The 20,113-nt window shown below is 41.1% G+C and overlaps 2 protein-coding genes across 4 annotated transcripts in view; one reads left to right on the top strand and one right to left on the bottom strand.

The window, feature by feature from the left end:
* Positions 1–6,784, top strand: part of LRRTM3 (leucine rich repeat transmembrane neuronal 3) — a 78,272-nt gene extending 71,488 nt beyond the window's left edge. For both annotated transcript variants that reach the window (XM_066324419.1, XM_066324418.1), the window contains one exon: positions 6,575–6,784. In XM_066324419.1, coding sequence (XP_066180516.1) covers positions 6,575–6,784 — 210 coding nt within the window. The remainder of the gene's footprint in view (positions 1–6,574) is intronic.
* The window catches only part of CTNNA3 (catenin alpha 3), a 411,551-nt gene that overhangs the window by 298,573 nt on the left and 92,865 nt on the right, over positions 1–20,113 (bottom strand). The gene's annotated exons all lie outside the window — the stretch shown is intronic.

Below are 20,113 nucleotides of genomic sequence, written 5' to 3'. Positions count from 1 at the left end.
CTGCAGGATCAGCCTTTGGGCAGCCTGGCACCACCATCACAGTCCATGCAGCAGCAGAACTGCCTCAAGGGCTGACAGCTAATACAATTCAGGAGCACACAGTGTGGTTCCACTGTCTGTCTCAGCACCACCAGACTCTCCTGTATCTGAAAGCCTATTTTGGGATATAGCATTTAAGGGAAGAGTGCATCAGGGCATCTCGGTGAGAAGCAGCCAAAGAGACAGTGTAGACTGCAAAGAAAAGCAAAGGTGAATGAGATAATAGACTAATGGCAGCCAGCATCAATTTAACTGGAAAATGGAGGGCTTACATAAATTATTAACATGGTCAGTAATAAGAAAGATTCTTCCTCCCTAAGACAGAAATAGAGGGAAAACTACAAAACAAAGCAAGTAAGAAAGGTTAAGATTGGGAAGGTAAGAAAAAGAAGGGGCAAAGCGTAAAAAAGATGATGTTGGCATCATCACTCTATCAAGCTCCTTAGTATTTTCCAAACCTCCTCTTCCTGGGGTTTTAATAACTTCAGCTTTCACAAATTTAGAAGCCTTAGCCTTCACAGTCACACACACACAGTCTATATAAAATTTCCCAACTGTTCACACACTGAAAAGTAAAGAACTAGCCAAAGATTGTATCAATACTAATATCTTCCTTTTCTTAAGGTAAAGTCACGACCTGTGGAGTTTGAGTTGTGGTTCTGAACACTCAGAGTAGGTAATACTTCAACTTCTGGTTCATTCAGTGCTGTTTATTCTGCTGCTGTTTTATTTCTCTGTAAACAAGCCTGATGAAAAGTAATGAGATTGCCTGTTACAGTACTTAGGGGATATGAAAATTGCCTATTACATTAAAATAATTAGAGAAGAAAATAAGATCATATTAATCGCATCTGCAGAAGCCTACCCAATGTATGTGATCCCACCCTCTGAGGAATACAAAATATTCTACTTAGAGCCCAGAAAGTTCAACTATCAACCAAAGCAGGAACAATACATAAAAATCCGTGAAGATAACCGCAGTGGGTATTGTAAATGGTCGGAAATTTCAGCTGGCAGCCTTCGGTGGGTTTTGCTCATGCTGAGGAATCGCCCTGATTACCACGCACGGCTCCTGCCCTCCAGAACACAAAGTGTGCCCTGGGGTTTGTGAAGAGCTGCTGCACGGCCAGGCCCCAGGCTCTTGAGCTGAACAAGGCACCCTGATGGTCAACTGAGCCTGGCTTGGGCCAGTTCAGAACAACTTTAATTCACTCTTTGTTCTACTCCGTGATACAACTGGTTTTGATTTTAGGGAAACAGACGGCCCCTAACCATGAAACAAATCCGTAATGTTAATCCAAGTAATTTCATTGGCTTTCTTCTTAGCATTCTAGAACTTTCCGAGGAGAAGGGAAGGGGGTGCACTGCCCTCTTCCAGGGCTCATCCACACGACTTTCCAAGTGTGCACACACAATATACACACATTACCTACATGTGGGTTGAACACACATTCTGAGACATCCTTACAAATTCCCTTTTCAAAGGTGTCTTTTTTCATGTGCTTATGTGCTTCTATTCATACAATTGCCTCATATTTTAAGATAACCTATTGATTGCTAAACAGAGAGTAGAAAATTAGAAATGGAAATAATTCTAAGATACATTACGGTGCTTAGGTTCTCAAAGCTGCAACAAACCTTCCTAAGATAAAAGATAGCTCCCTTTTTTTACATCCAACAAAAGCTGGCCAGGTAATACTTTGATTTGAGTCCGTCATTTATCCAGCATCTGAAGTAAAAGCTTTATCTGTGTTGATTCACTTTTAGTCCCACAAAGTTCAGCGCTGCTGTTTTTAAATGATACCTCAGTAATTATGCCTTCAGAGCCTATCTAATAAACACCAAATTTTGCATACAAATTAAAAACAAATGACAAGCCTAAAAAGGTTAGTGCTCAGTTAGATACAGATCTAATTGTAATAACATTTTAGAGCTACTTTAGGATAATGTACATTTCTATTAAATATTACGAACCATATTTCAAGCAACTGAATGGATTTTTATTTAGTCACACACTCTCATACCTACTTCCTTAATTCACTTTACTACATTGGAACTTGAAGGATTGCTATTAAAAAGAAACAAAAATCCAAAACTGCGGGTTGTTCAAATTAAAAACAAAATAAAACAAAACCAACCAACAAATAAAAACCCACACAACCAAAGGAATCCACACAGACCAAATAATTAAAAAAAAAAAAAAAAAAAAAAGGAGTTATTTACTTGGTCAGGCAGAGGAGTATTTATAACTTGTTCATTTTTCTAACATTATTAAGCAAGCATAAGTGTCTAACTGAAAAAATGTAATACACACTCCTTTCCAAGTCAAGCATGCAATTAGAGCTAATCAAGGCACAAGTTGTTCTCATCTTATAAATGTCATATTCTTTGCAGGAAGGAAAGATCTTAAGCAAATATCACCTGTTCAGATTTTAGGAAAATTAACAACATGCAAGACAAAGCATCCAGCAACTAGGAAGCCATGGCTCATTATGTCTTAGTCTGAACCCCAGTGAACTGAATCAGTGAAATACAAAAACCTTTTCCTTCTGCTTTCCCCTCTTCCTTTTCATCTTCTTAAAATAAAGAAGAAAGGGCTTAGCAGCTGTTAGCAGCTATTCACTCTGGAGTTTAAAAAACTGGTAAAAGTGACTGTCAAAATTAGTACGTGCAAATTGCTGAAAAATTTTCAATTCCTTCTGCTTTAAGATATCAAATCCACACTGGCATAACAACAACAACAACAACAACAACAACAACAACAACAACAACAACAACAACAACAAAAAAAAAAAAAAAAAAAAAAAAAGAAAAAAAAAAAAAAGCCTGGTTTCTCCATGGAACCCATCAGTGGTTGAATGCTCTTGGCACTCTCTTGCAATCCTCAGAAAATAGCAGTTTACTGTTCAAGTGTCCAACATTGAAAGCAAAGCTTCAGAAGTTCTGGTCTTTCTTTGTCAGGGTGATTTTTACATTTTTTAATGCCAGACTCCCTTTCCCAGGGAATGTGCTCCATCATAAATTACTAAAAAGTTATGTTGAACATTGAACAGGAAAGATTACTATTACAGATGGACTATAACTCTAATCATTCACTTAGTAAGGATTTTTGTATTATCAGCATGAGCCTAGGGCAAACAACTGAAGTCTGGACACAGCAGCTACTTCAGTACGAGGTTATTTTGTTTATACAATGGGTCCTCCCCTCGAGAGTGACTCACATGACGGTTCAAAAGACTTACAAGGATTTCAGGTTCCTCACCCTGGTCTTTCCCTGCCAGGAATGTGCAGTGTAGTCTGACACAGCAGCGGAGGCTAGGCACAAAACACCTGCTTGGATTCAGGTGCGTTGTTTCTCACAATGTGGGAGCCCAAGTTAACCACAGGTGAACGTTAGGATAGAACAATTGCCAAAGCTAAGCGGGACACATGAAACATTCCACAACCGTGCAGCAGAAAAAAGGCAGGAGTTCCTCAGTGTTGAAAATTTATACAACATCTGGACAGGTATGCCCTTTGAAGAGAAAACACAATTCTCCCTCACCCAGAGGGCACTAACATTTGTGCGAAGAACAATTTTGCCGTTCAGTGAAAGCTATTCTTGCAGCTCATGCTTTTGGTAGGTTTTTAATTACGGCCTGAACTGAGTAGAAAATGAGTCTGAGTGAAGCAGGAAAAAGCCTGAAAAAATCTTTCCCTTTGCCTTCAACTCCTCCGTGCCACTGCCAAGGAAAACTGGCTGAGCTGATACCTGTCCTCAGGACATCTCCTGCTGAAGTTCTCACCAGCTGATCCAACAACACACTGCCCTTTACCAGGCCTTCAGAATTTGGGCTTGGAAAGGTTGAAATATGTAAACACGAAAGAACCATCTAAGAAGTGAAAAGTTTGAAGGAGAGCAGAGCTCTTTGAGAGCGACCAGAGATCTCCACAGCCATCTTTTGCAGCACTTTCAAAGGACACCAATTCAACCCGAGGCATCCACTGCCTTACAGTGTGGCCTCCTCACAGTGCATGCAAATTACCACAAAAAGTAACTTCTGGTAACTTTACCCCCACAGCTGAATTACTTCTTGGTAGGGAAGCAAGAAGGATCTGAACTCTAAACCCATGACCATCACAAATTGGCTGTAACAGATTTACCTGTTCCTTTAATAGAAGTTTAAGTACCTCCCTTGTTGCACAGCACAGTAGTTTTAAGTAAATAAGTGCTTAAAGGAGCAGATAATGAAAGAAGAGGGACAAGATTAAAATCAGATAGGTATTTTCTTTTCATAACTGGCTATCAGACAGCTCTAGGGCATTCTAGAGAGAAATTAAGGGACTTGTTACATGCAAGACCTGCCAGAGTCACAGGGAGAACTTAAATACAGGGGTACAGAGACAGAAAATGTAAATGTAGGTACAAAACATTATAGCCCTGTCCTAAGACTCCTTAAGAAAAAAAAAGTCACAGAGACAAGTTGATGAATGGTGAAATCACAGGTTTGTTCTGAGGTTCATTTGAAATAACAAGAATCTTCCCATGGTCACAGACAAAGTATTTCATTTTGATCTGTGCCCATAAAAGCTGTATAGCTCCCTGGTATGTATTACAAGGGCCTGCCCTTTTTTTTTTTTTTTTTTTTCCAATTGAAGGCAACTGCAAAACTTGTACATGGAATAGATTAAATCCTCACACACTGACTATGTGCTAATAAAGCACATTCCTGTGCCTATTTTGTCTATGACATTGTCATTACACTGTAATTCTGTACATTTTCAGAATGACACATCGCAGCTCCATCACCTCTATTGCTTCCATCCTTCAGCTCATTTTCTTCTCCTGTTTCAGTGGGGTTTACTTATTTTCATCCCTCATGATCATCTGGTTTTCAGCTCTATTTCTGTCATCTTCACGGAAAATATTCCATTGCCCTATGGTAATTCCCCATCATAACATTCTCAAGCCACTCCAGATCTGTGGCTGTGCCCTTATGCCTTTATTTTCCAAGTTTTCATTCCAGGATTCTGTGGCTGAGTCTTGAAATCGCCCCAAAACGTTTGAACACCCCATGGCCATGAAATTTAAAAAAATGCCAAAATGCTTAGGCTGAAAATACTGCCTCTAATTCTAAATACAGTACAATCAGGGGAAAAAAAAATGCAGTTTTATGTCTCATGAAAGCACAGCCAAGGTCAAGCAATCAGATAAGAACACATGCACAAGAGCAGAAGCTTAATAAATGCTGTAAGGCCTTTGCAAGAACCTTTCCCATCTTTGCCAACTGCCACGATATTCATCTGGACCCACAAGCCTTCCCCTCCCCAGCCAGTTCACATCTGTCTGGAAGTAAATACACTTCTGGAGGCTGGGGAAAAGAACCCATTTCCTGCAGATCCCTGTAATTGCTACACAGAGACCAGACCCAAATTATCAGCCTCTCTTTCTTTAAAGAAAAAAAAAAAAAAAGGTGCTTTCTTTTTAGTCTGTGGTAACTTTTCAACTGCCAGTGATGATCAAAAGAGAAATGCATTTTTTTAAAAAAAAAAATCAACATTTCAAACACTAGACTCCATTCTTTTCAGGACTGAACAGAATTATCTTTTTAAAAATCCTGGTTTGCCATACAGTTTTGTAAATACAAACTTTTAGCTGCACTTTCTATGTAAAGTAAGTCTAGGGCTTTACACTTCCTGACTGAAAAGACAGAGTTGTCAGAACATCCCCCTCACTGCACAGAAATTTAATACTATGCAATGAAATTCAGTTTGCAGAACAGGTTCTTCCTTGAATAGAAACTGCAATTTTAAGGCTTCTGAAGGGTAAATCTAGGATAAGCTGGGGCATTCTGATGCTCATCTGAACCTGAATTCCAAACAATATGAAGCTCACATATTGCTGATAATTAAACACTGCGGTGGGTTTTATTCCAGAATTGCTGTCAAAGATGAGAACCATTACAATTGCTGTGATATTATTAGAGTACTTATTAATTTCAAAGAACAGGAGGTTCTTCATAACTAGAAATTTAATTGAGACACATCCCACAAGGAATGAAAACAGGAAGGAAAGCTGCAAAGGAGGAGGTACAAATGGGCATGTTCCCTGTTTAGTTACAATGCCAGGAGGGTTGAGGTCTCCTTCCCCAAGCACTTCAACAGTAGGAACCCTCTCATCTCTATTTCCAAGTAGATCAAAGGTATCACACTCACTGACAAATTCAAACCACTCACTTGAAAAAGCATTTACATTTCATTTGCAATATTTCCTAACTGAGTGATTATAGCTGAGGTTAATAACATTCTAAAGATAATTTCACTCGAATCACATCCTAATCTTCTCAAACACATTCAAGCGCAAATGTAGCCTCAAGGTCCAAGGTGGCGAAGGTCGGGGTTCAAAGCTCCTGGCCAAGAGCAGGGTTTGGGCGGAGAGGAGCGGGCAGAGGGGTACAGAGAGCAGACAGTCTGGTTTCTCAGCATCCAGTCCAGGCGAGTTCCGTTTGGTCATGTCACTTGGTCACCGGCCGCTGTCCCGCTGTTTCTGCCCTAGATCCCGCTGTCCATGAACGTGTCGACGTTTCTGGCCTACGACCAGCCCACGCTCAGCTACTGCGGCGTGCACCACGAGCTGCTGGCCCACAAGCCCTACGAGGCCAGCAGCCAGGAGGAGGCAGGGGACACGGGCCTGGAGCCCGAGCTGGACCTGAGCACAATCACCACGTCGGCGCGGGTCAAGGAGCACAGCCAGCAGCTGCCCTAGGGGCTGCCGGCCTCGGGGGGCTCCTGCAGCAGAGCCTGTCACCAAACCCTGCCCAACGCCGCAGACACCGGGGAGAAGACACTCTGTGCAGTCTGGGGTCCCTGTGCAAATTAAAAGCGAATCACAAAGATCAATTGCTTCCAGTCTACGATTTGTAATTAGTTCAGTTGTGCAGTATTTTTTTGACTTCAGAGTATGACCCTCGAAGTGAATCTTTTTCAAAACTCATCCTACCTACCTGTATAAACTGTACAGATGTAATGTATTTTTCATATTGTAAAGTTTCAATTACCAAGAACGACTGGTATGTACAGTACCATAATTTAAATACATCTTACTTTACAAGCTTCAGTTTCTAAAGCTTCAAATTAACAAAAGTTACTTCTTGTGTTATTAAGTTACTCTGTTTTGTAGGGATCATTTTGTTACTGCTTTTGTGCCCAAACAACTTTAATCTAAAATTCTGTCCTTTGCAGAATATATGCCATTTTTACTGTGTTTAATGTGTAGAATTTTATCTACTGGTTCCAGAGGGAGGGTTTAACTATTCAAACTTCTAAGAAATTCCTGAAATATATAGCCAAGTTTTCCTAGAGATGAAAATTTAAAAAAAAAAAAAATTCTCCTCAGATTTACCTCTTGCCTTGAAATACAGCCTGATTTTCAACAACAAAGCTTGGTTATGCAACTGTTAGGCAATGCTGATGATATTTTATTAAGTCTCACTGTTCTGCAAGACAATACAGGAGACTTCAACAGGCAGCTACAAAATCTGCTGATCTGCTGTGAGAGTCTGACAAATCAGGCATTTGTATTTCTGCTTAAAGACAAAGGGGTCCAAACCTACTTCTGTCACAGGCAGCTGCTGACAGAAGTGACAACAGAAACAAGCCCTTATAGCACTCCTAGAATGCAAAATGTTACTGAAAAGAAATATCCACTCACTGAAAAATGTAGTAATTCTGAACAAACGGTAAAATTTGCAGTCCTTTAACATAAAGCAAAGAAAAAACCCCAAAACCTTTAAAGAAAAAAAAAATAATGTAGTATTAAGTCTACAATTACTACCTTGCTTATTTGTCTATCATTTAGTATCTGGATTGAAGCATTCTTATATCCCATTCTTTGGTTTTAAATCTTCAAGACTTCTCAACACTGTATGAGAGTAACTTTTTATACCACTACCCACCACCCTGTAATCATAAAAGATTACAGAAATTAGGAAGACATTATATCATGCTGACTTGGTGAAAAACAAAATGGGAACACAAGCCTTCCAAAATATAGGAAAAAAAAAAAGTTTCATATGTTGAAGCAACTTTTTTATAATAAAGAGAAATTATATAACCACAAATCTATTTTTCTGGATCTTTATCCCACCATATTTTCACGTAGCTTCAAAGCAGAAGAGTGGATTTTAAAATAACAGGGCAACTGTTTGTACAAAACAAGGTGAATAGAAGGAAAACTAGCTTCAAAAATTGGTAACACATCAGTACCTGCTAAGTGGAAACGAGTGTTAAAAGAGAATACATTGTACTGCTTATTTATTAGCACTCAGATTTTGTAACATATTTTGCATAAATCATTTCCTCCTCAAAACATCAACTGTCATTTTAAGACACCCTCTTAAACCTGCACACTTCAGCTCTGTATGTCTTCACTAGTTCTGGAATTCATGGCCACCTTCCACAGTGCTGGAATTTTCCTACCACAGTTTGAGAATACATTTTGCTGATTGCCCATCAAACATGCAGCAGTTGTTCTGGAGCCCACACTGGCTTTCGGGCTGCAGGAAGAAGTTACCTCAATCACTCCCCAGCTGCTTTGGAGGTTTAATGTTTTGGCATTCCGGCTCCTGGAGCAGGCCTGAGCTGGCAGGAGCAAACACCACCCTCCCAAAAGGTCATTTCAGCTGTTCTTACCCAGTCCTTTCTATGCTGTACTTTGAGCCACTGCCCTCGAGTATTTATGGCATGTGAACAAGGTCCTGGCACTAATGAAACTACTCAAAATGCCCAGGTGTTCAAAGGTTCCATGCATTTCCTATTTATGGAGAACTGTACACCATGAGCATCCCAGTGTTGGACACTACTGAGCTTAGACCGGGGAACACGAGAAAATATTTTCTTATGCCGAGACACAACTGGTTTCTAAAGAGGCAGGTAAATACTCTGCTGGGTAGATATTCACATACACACCAACATTTCCCCTTTTCTCTTCCTCAGTCATGAATCAAGGACCCTAGCTCCAGACCCACATGTCGCAGGACAAATGCTGGAAGCAGAGTCACAGAATTATCCCCTCACAGGTTGCTCATGCTCTCACAATCACTTCCCAGGCATTTGAAGTACCAGGCTCTCTGTAAGCCCAGCAGGCCACTCGTGCTCTGCAGGATGGATCCAACATCAGGGCCCAGAGCAGCAAGGGGACGTGTGCTCAGTCCCAGACTATTAGAGCATGCCTTTCTGTACATATTCAGTGGATACCCTTTTTTTCAATGGACTACATCAGCCTGAAACTTGTTATTCTCACCAAGACGGATGTCTTCAATAAAGCTAAATGGCAGGTAGGTACCCTCTCTAAAAAATCCTCATCCTAGGTTAGGCTAACCCAGAAAAAGACTCTGTCCTGAATTCTGACCTTCAGACTGCTGCCAGCTGTGTTGTGATTCTGGCTGCACAGGAACAGTTAATGCTTTTGTTCTGTGCACAAAACAACACAGCATCCCAAGAAAAGCCCAAGCCTCGTGGCCAAGTTAGCAAGAAGAAAGGAGTCTGGGGGTTCAAGCACTTATTAAGAGGGGGTCACTTTGATGTATCATTTCCTTCTGCACTAAGAGCCACACACCAGGAACAGGAGCAGCCAAGGGCATCCATCTCTGTCACTTAAGTGACACCACATGCCCTGGCAGGTTCTCTTACCAAGGAAGGGCTGGGGGAAGTCATTACGCTTGCAAAATACAGACTGAGCCACAACATAACCTCTAGCAATAGAAAACCCCAGACAATTTTAAAAATAAATCTAGCTCCAAGCAACAATTCCCACCATCATCCATCAGTGGATCATGCTTGTACAGCAATGCACAGGACTGAAACACCCATTAGCAAAGCAAGCCCAAGCATCTGACTGGAGGTCCTGTCTAGGGAAGGGGGTGGATGGATAGATTAATGACTGATTTGACAAATTCCTGCATGTATCTCAAGACGGTAAATAAAAAAAAAATAAAAAAAAAAAAAACCCACCATCTAGACAAGAAAGCAAATGACTGCTTCAGTTAAAAAGTTATAAAAATTTGCAGTACAGACTATTCTCGAGGGGTCTGAGAGCTACCGATAATGTGAAAACCCCAAAACGTACACAGTTTTCAGACATACATCGTAAATATCAGACTTCTCTTGGCAGCACACGACAAATGGAAAATGCCAGCCTCAGAAGCTGTACTAGGCTTGCTTTACTCAGAGTCCCTCCATTTCTCTTTCTCTCTCAAGACATGTTTTATCTCTTATTACTTCCAATCCTCAGACTGGACACTAGAACAGAAATTGTACAAAAGCCGTAACACGAAGGCTTAAAAAAACAAAATAGAAGTGCAAGGGCAGGACCACAATCTGAACTGCAATTCTGGATATTGTTACACTAGCAATGAAGGTCCTCAAAGATGGTGAATGTAATTAATGACGTGATCATGTACAGTGTCACACACAAGCAGCTGGATTCAGTTCCCAGCTGGGGTAGCAAAAACAGTCTGCTGAACAGGTGAAAAAGTACAGCTTAGCTCATGTCCTGCAGCCCGACCCTCCTCTCTGGAGGGAAAGGTCCTTCTGCTCCACAGTTCTGCACAGGTCTCAGGGGCCTGGGCTTCCTAAAGGCAAATGTAACCTGTAAAGCCTGAGCATAAAAATGGCTTTACTTGTTCACACCAGAGGTACACCCAGCCTTAATAATCTGCCTCACACAGCAGCTGAGAGATGAACCCCAAAGAACTACAGCCTGGGGCAAGCACACGGCCGTCTGTCCCTGGGAAACCCCCACAGACCCCAGCTCTGCAGGTCAGGGACATCCTGAGCCAAACGGGGACTCACACCAGCCGCCCTCTGAAGGTGCACCACAGCAACTGGTAACATTCACCACTGCTGCAGCAAGGACGTGGACTCCAGCAAGAAAAACTGCCTCTTGCTGTTCCGGAGGCAACGACTGATTTCCATTTTCAACGCAGAAACACGAGCATGGTGTAATTAATAACGGCACACTGCCAACTTCCAGGGAGCGGGACTAACATCCACTCAGGCACCTGGAGGGCAGACTTCATCTGAAACCTGGCATTTCTTCTAGGGAGACTGGGGGAGTGTGGATCTTGTAATCAAGATTCAGCTAACCAGAAAGGAGAAATGCCTTTTCCCAGGTTTCTCAAGTCCATCACAACAGTAAACAAACAATAAACCTGCTTGTCAGAAATACTGCAAACATTTTTCGACACAGAAAGGTACTTATCAAACTCTAACGGGTACAAATTTGACCATAATGATCCATGCTTAAAAGCAGATGTTCCTTTAATTCCTAAAAAAAATTCTAACATCTGAGTGAATTAATAGCTCTATTATAAAGTAACAAGGCCAGGTTCCATTTTATTATTCTACCTAATTACAGAACCTGATTAATTTCAGTTACAAAGTTTCAGAATAAGGCGAACATAATCAGAGTTCATGATTAATGTTATTCTAATGATCCCCCAAGAAATTAACATTTTACTGCTAGAACTTTGCCAAGAATTTTTATGTAAGCTGAAGTGCAGTGTGTACAAGTGTGAAAATCCCACGTGGCACGGAGCTTCTGTTCGACTCGATCACCATCATTTTGGTATGTAAATGGCCTTAGACGGCAACCACAAAGGAGTGCTTGCTGTGGGACAGCAAATGAGCTCGGCACCCCCAGCCCTCTGACACAAAAGCTGCCACACAGGAGACACTACAAAGTCACGCCACGACAGACACAGCACTAACAATATACAAATGAGCATTAATTAGTGCTGCGTTAGGACGGCATTGCTTTGGATTAACAGTGATGTGTGATGATTGCCTTATGAATTGCCTTAGGTCAGCTGGCATGAACAGGACGGATGGTCTCCCTACAAACACCAGAAGAATTCTGTGTGCAGTTACACAAGAGTATTTTTTTTTTTTTTTTTTGCAGCTTTCATAGAGAGTACTTCTCACTTTGTATTCCCTAAGAAACAGACTTTTAAGATGGATGCATTTCAGCAATACTTCTATCTACAAGCGAATCATAAAGTGAGTGCTTCAATGAAACATTTCAAATACCAATAATTTAAACATTGTTATACACTAATTCCGTGTTTCTTAGAGAACAAAACCTCATCAACTTTTGCTGAGAATACTCATTAAAAGAAAATGATGTGTCTCTGCAGCACTGCGCACTTCAATAATTTCAGTAGTTTTATACAAGAGTGTGTCATAAATGAGGCATGGAAAGCCATTAACTGAACAATTCATATTGAATAGTTTGTTATAATTTATGCTTTCAAAAGAAATAATGAAAGTGATTTATTTTTTCAGTAATAATGATGCACCTCCCTTTTATGTCTTGCTGTTGGCAACTTTATTTTTAAAGAATCTGTAAACTTGCACAATCAGTCCAGCCTCCACTGCCCAAAAGCCTTATTCTCCTTGTCAGGAAAGGAAAAAATACAGCTATCAACGGTGTATCTGAATATGCAAATAGAATTCGTGAACAAGATGTATTTTTGTCTTCTGCTTCAGCATTAGCTACACAGTTGATACTTCTCTTTGCCTTCTGCAGCCTAACTCTTTCCCCCAAGATCAGCTGTCACAACTGGGACTGCCAGCAGTAAAAGAGAGCTACTCAGGCTGAGATCCTGGAGGGAAATGCCTCTCAGCTATCCTCCTCCAGAGCCGAGCAGCTTTGTTGCCAACCAAGCACATGCTGAAACTCGTCTGACTCATTTTCTTCATCACTAGCTCTTGCAAATATAGATTAATAAATATAATAATGCTAGAATATGCTAATAAAAATCAACTTTTTTTTTTTATTTTTTCATTCTACCACAAGACGATGTAAAGTTTTGGTAGTTCTATTGTCTGTTTGCACACTAACGCCGTGAAGAGATACGATCAACGAATGTCAGCATGAACTGCCCTAATCTGACTTTCATCAAGTGACTATAACAGAAACTTTACAAGTTTCTGGAAGGTATGAACCTGATGCCCTCCCCATCTCAAGGCAAAAACAAGTGTGTAGCTGTGTCCTGTCCTGCCGTAAAAGTGGGAGTCAGGGAGGATTCTTCTGATCGATTTCTCAGACGAAAATAAAGTTCAAACGTGGCAATATTATATCTGAGAAATGCTTGTTGAAAAAAAAAAAAAAAAGGGAAAAATAATAAAAAATAATAATAATAAAGCTAAGTGTTCGTACTAAAGGGGGACGGGAAAAGGCGCAGAGAGAGTAAAAAGAGAGGGAGAAGGAAACAGAAGACAGGGAGAGTGCTCCCACAAGAGCCCTGGCTCTCTGCTCTCTGTCAGCATCAGCTGAGCAGGATGTAGCGAACTCCGGGGTGTCTGTGTGGCTCCCGGGCGTGATTTCCCAACAGCATCAGGCTGATAATTCCTGACAAAATTTGCTTTGTAATCCTGTTTCCTGCCTGGCTTAAATAGTCACTTCAACACTATCTTCTTCCTGAAACTTTCCTCTATTTCTCTGAGTAACCCCTTGACTCTACAGCCGCACAGAAGATACGTGGACGCCACAGGGGCAGGAAGAGTGTCTGTGTTCTGCACTGCAGAATCCATCTGGCAGTTCAAACGTGAGGAGCTGCCAGCCTCCTCTCCCACACTCATACACCTTGGCATCCCTTCACTCCTTTCTCCCCTGCCTGCATGGATTTTGCCTCAGGAATTCTGAGACTCCACCTTTACTTTAGCAAAGAAATTAAAATACCCACCGAAATAAAGAACTGATCTCGGATAATTTATACTGCTAAATTGCATTCAAAGATTCCTTCCTGTAATATGCAAGTATCTTATTATAAACCACGATTATTCTCTGAAAAAAAGTTGGGGTTATTTTTTGCTTCCCAGAAATAAGCATTAATGACCTGTTTGGAGAGTTTGTAAGTTTTTCTTTTACAAAATAAGGAGGGAAGAGGAGAATTTATGCGAGGGCATTGTTAATGCCACAGAAATACAATAGGTACCAAAAAAGACTCACATTGCTAGCTAAAACTTGAAGATTTAGATGCAGAAATAATTCAGCATTACTCCTGAGAGAAGATGTAAAGAAAGGAGCTATAAATACCATAGATGCAACTGAGTTATCCTGCAGGAACAAAAAGAATGTATTTTCAAATTTTATATGGACTTCGAAGAGAAGATATTTAAAGCTGGTTTTTAAAAGGAAGTACAGGCTAATAAGGCACAGCATAAAACAGAAATGAGAAGGATTAAAATTAAGTCTGGGCAGGATACACATAGGCAAACTACTTCAGAATGGGATTTGCCTTTCCCAAAGTGAAAGCTGTTTCCATTTTCTTTAGTGCCAATTATGTCCTGCACATGTCAGTAATCAGTAGGACAGTATCCGAATGGAAATCAGTAAGAGGGATAAAAAAAGTTGGCCTTACACACATGAAGTAAAAGAAGTAACTGACCCCAGAAAAAAAATAAGACAGACCCAGATCTGCAAAACTGCTCAGAGAGGCAAATAAATATAATGAAGCTCTAAGAGATCTATATTAGACCCTCAATCAAGTGCTTTTATGTTAAAAATAGCATTGCTAATGGCCTCTTTCACCTAAGAGGACTTCAGAGAAACCAAGGGGAGTGGCAAATTAATCAAAGGCAGATTTATTAATAAATAATAATATATGTAAAGACACCAAAGCATTGCTCATATGAATATTAATTCAATTAGATGGGGCAGTAAAGATACATCATGCTGCCCGTCAAGAGGTGATCACTGGTTTGCTTCAGTAATGTGTTTTTCCATTAACATCACAGTTTTCTGGACTAACACTGGAAAATAATTCAAAAATAAGAAAGCATTTTAAGTACAAAATCTTTATTACAGATACTGCAGCATCAATGGTTAATTAAGCTGAAAGAGCAGGAGCTGCTTTGTAAGTTCAGTGTCTGACTGAAGGGGTTAAATACATCAGCAATGAAGCATGAGGAGAAATAGGGAACTCCTGACAACAACCCTTGGGAACCTTACAGTTACTTCTCACCCAAAGCCAGTATCTCCATTAGAGCTGTCCAAAAACAAATCAGCATTTCACTGAGAAACATCTGCAGGAAAAACACCCAATTCACTCTATCTAAACAGGAGAGGGATAGGTGTGTAAAATGGAAAGAAAGGAGGAAAAACCACAGTAGTGCTGATAGAACAGGAAGATTCAGTGAGGAAAGACTTGACAGAACTGCTCATCATGGTCATGGATTGAGGAAAGGAAGGAAACAGGAAGCAATGAAAACGGGAGGGCACAAATCCAGCTGCTCCTTCACAATGGCTGGTCTGAAAACAGATGGAAGCCCCTGGGGCAGGGGGCTGAACAAACAACAAGTGCATCCAAGGAGCTGCCCACCTCACCTGCCAGGGCTGTGAAAGAAGGTGTTTGTTACATCGGGACAGCAGAGTGCCAACAGAGACAGGCAGCACCCTTCAAAGGGATGGTATCACTTCAGCTTGAATACTTCCTTCAGGTTGGACATCTCAAGGTAAATCCATTATTTCTTTTCTGTCTAAATGAGCTTTTAATTTGCCACAAAAACTTGCACAAAATTATGCTTTAAAAATGCAAATTTTTCCCCCAGAGAAAGCACACCAAACTCCACAAAATATAAATATTCTGCTCCTAAAATTTTGATAGAAGTAAGAGCTTTGCAATCAGATATGTGTGATTTAAAGATAATGAAGCAGGTTTTATGGGCTGCAGAATATTATAAATCTTTTCTCATTTCTTTCAGGGTAGAGGGAAAAGGGGAATTCTTGAAGGAAAATATGATAGATCACATCTGCCTGTGGGTAATAAGGCTTCCTATAAGGAGAAATGGCATACTCTGAATAATTACATGCAGTTTGAGGCCAAAAGAAACAGTCTAGTCCTGGTCAGAAATTTCAGCTGCCACAAAATACTTGTAAAAAATGTGTGAGGAAAATAGGATGAATTCTCACTAGTTATTAACAATTTTTCTTTTGCTAATTTGCCCAGCTTCAGCACTAGGTCACACCATGATTTCTTCTTTCTGCTTTGCAGAAATTCTTTCATTTTGCATCATAAATGTCAGCAGAAACATCAAAACCACACCGCCATTCAAAGAAGGAAAATAGGGGAGATATAACCAGGACTGTACTGTAACAAAAACACTGAGCATATTTTCAAATTAAGTTTGTAAGACACTACAGTAAACCACAGTGTCAGGCAATATAGGCAAAAACCAAAAAAAAGAGCAGCACAAAACATTTAACATAGACCACACTCTTTGAAAAAGTAGTAAGAACCCCAAGAGCTGAGCTTAACTCCTTGAAACTAGGTGATGCTCTGGCTCCATTAAAGCCAGTAGCAGTTCCACCACTGGCTTTAGAGTATTTTATATTTTCAAGAATTAGGGTTTTTTGCAGTCATACAGGAAATAATTAGGAGCCAGCACTCATAAGAATGAGAACTTTATGCAGCATAGCTGGACACAGGCAATAGCCATTACACGCTGGCTGCTCTCATAATTAAACACTTACCTGCTGTTTTTTGAAGTATTCCCTATACTCAATGAGTATTTGGTTAGAGGGTTTCTCCTTCCTTCTCGCACTGAAGAAACCAACTCATCCGTGCAGTGATTTAGGGATTTAAATCTTGTGTCACAGAGAAGTGGCTATTGGGGGCCTCCCAGGGACTGCCCCACTCCTGACCACAACCTCCTCCAACTCATCCTTGAGAGAATCAAAAAGCCACTGAATCAGAGCTGTGCTTTATTGCAACACAATTCTGAGTGAGTGACACAGCTGTCCTGATGGACAGGAAAAACTGAAAATCAAAGTGTTGGGCAGCCAACCCTTATCTTGCTCATCATGGACCCTTTCTTCCCTACAAACCTGTTCTCAGGCCAAGAATTCTCAGCAAGGCTTTTGAGACACCATAACTTTATAAATGTCCCCCAGGAGCCACAGAAACATTCCCCTCTTTCTCCTCAGTCTCTCCCAAGAGACACCAGGCCCCAGCTTAGGAAGCTCCAGAAGTTTCTCTCAGACGAGCATTTTCAGCTGTTCCCAATGAAGATGCTTTCTCTCTTCCTCCCATAAAGCTCCACCTGAGCAAGGGCTGTAGTGGCCAACAAGGAAACTAAGTGACCTTTCTCCCTGCCTCTGAGCCAAAATATAATGCACTGTAACATTCAGTAAAGAGAAAACAATTTAATAACAAAAATTATGCTATCGATCACACCATCCCAGAACATCAAAAGTCACATTTGATATCACAGTTCATAGATCAAAAGCACCAGAAGAACTTATATTTTTCATCTTTGTAGTTTCAGGAACCTCAGGCTATTTTCTAGGTTGCCATATGTATGACTTCGGCACAAGCTAACGAGATATCGAGTGAGAAATCATTAGCAGCTGGTCAAGTAAAACCACTCCATCAATCATTTTCATTTCCTTAATGTCAACGATTCTAATTTCAACTCTGGAAAAAAACTGTGTTTTAAACTGTGAAATACATCATATGAAACAGTGACATTTGACAGTATGCTTTTAGATTCTCAAGTTTATTGTGAAGAAATCAGTCCGATACATAATGAAGTCATTCTTCCTTTAAAACCACCAAACCCAATTGCAGGGAGGAAAAAAAAGCTGCTTCATCTAGATCAGGCAAACAAACTACCATCTATTCCAGAATAAATCCATCATTTTTCACCTAAAGCACCAGTAAACATTCTGGAAGAACTGCAAAGCTGGCTTGTGTCTTCTATTTACAAAGACACATTTTATGTTGTTCCTGTAGTCCAGTCAGCGACACCAACTCCTGAGTGCCAAAGGACCTTTCAGGAGACACAGCTTCACCACGGTGCCCTGCTCAGTTTGTCTGGGGCTGGTCTTTGCAGACACAGGTCTGTGAACAGCTCTCCTACAGGAACTCTCCCTGCTGTTTGGCAGAAGCTCCTGAGGAGTGGAACACTGCAATCAATCACACAAAATCCCATCACCACCGACACATTTCTGTGCTGGGGATGAGGGATGAGGTGACAGGGTCCTGGGGAGGCACAGGACCAGCTTTTCCTTTTGGGTGTCTGCAGCAGAGGCATCCTCCAGCTCTAAGGCTGGGTTTGCTGCAGCTTTCTGATTATTAGAACAGGAAGACTGTGGAACACAGCAATTTTCTGAGAAAGAAAGCGCAGATGGCCAAGTGGCTCCAATGACTGCCATCAGTCACCTCTATCCTGACATCAGTAGGTTACTCTTTCCTTGCCTTCCACTCCAATGCCTTGCAGCAGCACCCAGGTTTGCATCAGTCCTCCTCCAGAACTCTGGGAAAATGTCCTCCCTTCAGGTTCTGGGCAAGGTCACTCCCTGTGGACACGGCAGCCTGGGGCAGCCTCCTGCCTCCCAGGTGTCCCCTGGCCACAACGTGCCCCAGGCAGCTTCCTCACCTGATTTTATTGTAACACTAGGAAATTACTGAGGATTTCTGCCGTACAACCAAATCATAGAAAGAGCTGCTTGGTTTGGAGGGTTTTTTATAGTGCTTAGCCATTCATCCTCAGAAAAACATGTTAGGATGAGAGAAAAGCTCGCATATGACATTACACAAATGCAATTCGGTTGCTAAAGTTTTAATCTTGTAGAGCAAAATTTCTATTTTCGATTTCTTGTACTTAAGTTCCAGTTTATGAACAGATTATAGGATGCAAAATGGTTAGGTAGATCCTGAAATATTAAATTGAGATAAATCTTTCTAATCTAGTTACAAATTTGTCGGGATACGAAAACTCCTGCTGATATGAGAAGCTGAATCATTGTTAAATGTACTATTTTCATGCAAATAGCTCATGAGAAAATAAACTCCTATTATGCCTACAACTATTAATATCTTCTTTTATTAACCAGCCTTCCCCAGATGCTTGAACATGAACTTGTAGAAAGGACAGATTATTGTAAAAGGCCCACCACACCTCACTCTAGTTTTGATCACTACACAGAGAAAAGCATTCACTGTCACAAATCTGCACTAATCTGTGGAAAAGAAGAATTTGCAGTAAGAAAATGCAGTATGAAGACTGGGACTATTACTTTTATAAAACTGTAAGCCAATAATCAGTGGAGCTAAGCGAGAGCTCACGGTCACTTTGTGCATCCTGAGCACCCCTGAGCCCACATGTTCCCAGCACTCCCAAGCAGATGCTGGGCAGCCAACCAGTCTCACCTGTGTGCATGGCCCACCCTCCACGGCCTCCCAAGGCAACTGCTCCACCGCTTACTCAGCTACACCATTGGGTCTTTTTGCCCAATACAAATCTTGCATTTTGCCAGTTACGTTTGTCTTTCTCTCAAAAGGATACAGAGAGCAACTTAACAGCATAAACCTTATAAAAACCTCTTCCATATCTGAAAAGCATGTTCCCTTTCTCCTCCACCTCTTCCTAAGTTACACAGATTCAGTTCAGTCAGCTGCTTCCTACTTTTTCTAAGTCCTGACATCCTTGCTTCATTTTGTTCCTCTTAGAAGTTCTTGTTATTCTCTAAGCCGTGATACCCAAAATTTCCTACTGAGATGAGCCCCACTGACAGTTCCTTTCATTTCTGATCTTCATATGGCATTGGGAGCTGCAGAGCAGTACCACTGTTAAGCCACAAACCCCTTAACCCCTTATTTGTGCAAAGGAGCAAAGAGCCATTCTGGCCTAGAAACTGTCCAAAATATCCATGTTTCTGCAGCAGCCAGGCCCCACAGGCCTGAGGGGAAGGCATGGCATTCCCAGCAGTGGCTCCCCAGGAGTCCCACAGGATTGCTGTGTCACAGGCAACCCCAGGACACTGCTCATCTGCTCCACCTCTTTTACTTCCTCAGCCACAGGGAATACAAGGACAGTGTATACATATTCCAGCTGTTTGCCAGCAGTGGATGATTCCAGATTCACCAGCCACAGATCACAGACAGACTCAGACTCTTCACTACAAGAATAAGCTAGAGGACAAAAACAAAAGAAACTTTCTTCCTTTAATGAGTGGTCAAAACAAAAATCTAAACCCATTCCTCCGGGTCATTTTTTGAGCCTCTCTATTTTAATTACGTTGTTATAGCTA

Source organism: Sylvia atricapilla, chromosome 8 (genome assembly GCF_009819655.1).
Source record: "Sylvia atricapilla isolate bSylAtr1 chromosome 8, bSylAtr1.pri, whole genome shotgun sequence".
Lineage (NCBI taxonomy): Eukaryota > Metazoa > Chordata > Aves > Passeriformes > Sylviidae > Sylvia > Sylvia atricapilla.
Note: the sequence above shows the minus strand (reverse complement) of the source record. Positions and strands in the feature narration are given on the sequence as shown.